Source organism: Haliotis rubra, unplaced genomic scaffold, assembly GCF_003918875.1.
Source record: "Haliotis rubra isolate DU_JTF1 unplaced genomic scaffold, ASM391887v1 Scf935, whole genome shotgun sequence".
Taxonomy (NCBI): Eukaryota; Metazoa; Mollusca; class Gastropoda; order Lepetellida; family Haliotidae; genus Haliotis; species Haliotis rubra.
The window spans coordinates 189,846-191,391 of NW_025767674.1; the positions used below are offsets into that span (position 1 = coordinate 189,846).

Sequence of the window (1,546 nt, forward strand, 5' to 3'; positions counted from 1 at the left end):
GCAGAGAAATTGTCTAAAAGTACACCAAAACGATCTTAATACGACTATGAAAGAGACATTTTTCAGACAGTGAAACAGTTATGTGTGTAGTTTCTGCCAGACAGTCCCCCCTGTGATAGATCCTCCTCCTCCTTCAGCATACAGCCGACACGTGAATGGATTGTCTACGTGGGAGAAGTATACACAGTCAGAGAGGGAGACGCACAGGTGTGCACAGGTGTGTTTGGTAGTGTTGGTGAGTTCGTGTTTCAGGCTGACGTCAGTTGTGGAAAACACCTGAGAAAAACCAGTGTTCACCTCCGAGCAGTTTGTATGCAGCTCCATTATCCATGATTGTACATCTCTACCTGTACTTTCTTTCATTGGAGTTAGTAATGTTCCCGTTGGTAATGTTGCCGATGTTACCATTGTCAGTGCTGTTTGTACCGTTGTTGCTGGCGTTTACACCACTACTTGTACTTTCGCCATTGGAATTTCCGCTGTTACTGTTACCGTTGCCGCTGTTACCATTACCGTTGCCATTGTTACCATTGCCGTTGCCATTATTACCGTTGCTGTTGCCATTGTTACCATTACCGTTGCCATTGTTACCATTACCGTTGCCATTGTTACCATTTCCGTTCCCGTTGTTACCATTGCCGTTGCCATTATTACCGTTGTTGTTGCCATTGTTACCATTACCGTTGCCATTGTTACCATTACCGTTGCCATTGTTACCATTACCGTTCCCGTTGTTACCATTGCCGTTGCCATTATTACCGTTGTTGTTGCCATTGTTACCATTACCGTTGCCGTTGTTACCATTGCCGTTGCCATTATTACCGTTGCTGTTGCCGCTGTTACCATTACCGTTGCCATTGTTACCATTGCCGTTGCCATTATTACCGTTGCTGTTGCCATTGTTACCATTACCGTTGCCATTGTTACCATTACCGTTGCCATTATTACCGTTGTTGTTGCCATTGTTACCATTACCGTTCCCGTTGTTACCATTGCCGTTGCCATTATTACCGTTGCTGTTGCCGTTGTTACCATTACCGTTGCCGTTGTTACCATTGCCGTTGCCATTATTACCATTGCCGTTGCCGCCATAAGACACTGAAAACATATATATGGCGTTTACATAAATGTATTTAAAACAGGGCTAAATGCAACTTACTACATGTACCTTGAACCCAACGTATAGGTAAACATATCATATGCATTTCACTACGAAAGCCTGAACATAAGAGTATCTAATGAACAATAAATTGTTCAAGAATAATAGCCCGGAAAAACTAATATGGGCTCAAGTTTTACAACGCAAAATGTATCACGAAACAATTGTGTTAATGTTCTCAACATTGATATGGTTCCTCCTCTCTGAGGAAAAAGGTATTTAACGGTTGATGCCTGAGACATCAAATCGAGTGGTCAAATATAAAACTGACCGGACACACAAAAACAAATCTATTTGTACATGTGTCTTTGGGTGAGTTAAGTTTAACACTGCCTTCAGCAATATTCCAGTAATGTCAAGGCAGGAATACCAGAAATGGGCTTCACA

The 1,546-nt window shown here is 42.4% G+C and overlaps 1 protein-coding gene across 1 annotated transcript; it reads right to left on the bottom strand.

Moving 5' to 3' along the window:
- Positions 1–343: 343 nt before the first annotated feature.
- Positions 344–1,108, bottom strand: LOC124264659 (N66 matrix protein-like). The gene has a single exon (XM_046699395.1). The coding sequence runs from the start codon at positions 1,106–1,108 to the stop codon at positions 344–346; it is 765 nt and encodes a 254-aa protein (XP_046555351.1).
- Between the last annotated feature and the right edge of the window lie 438 nt (positions 1,109–1,546).

Coding starts and splice junctions, on each gene's coding strand:
- LOC124264659 (XM_046699395.1), bottom strand. CDS start 1,108: ATGTTTTCAGTGTCTTATGGCGGCAACGGCAATGGTAATAATGGCAAC.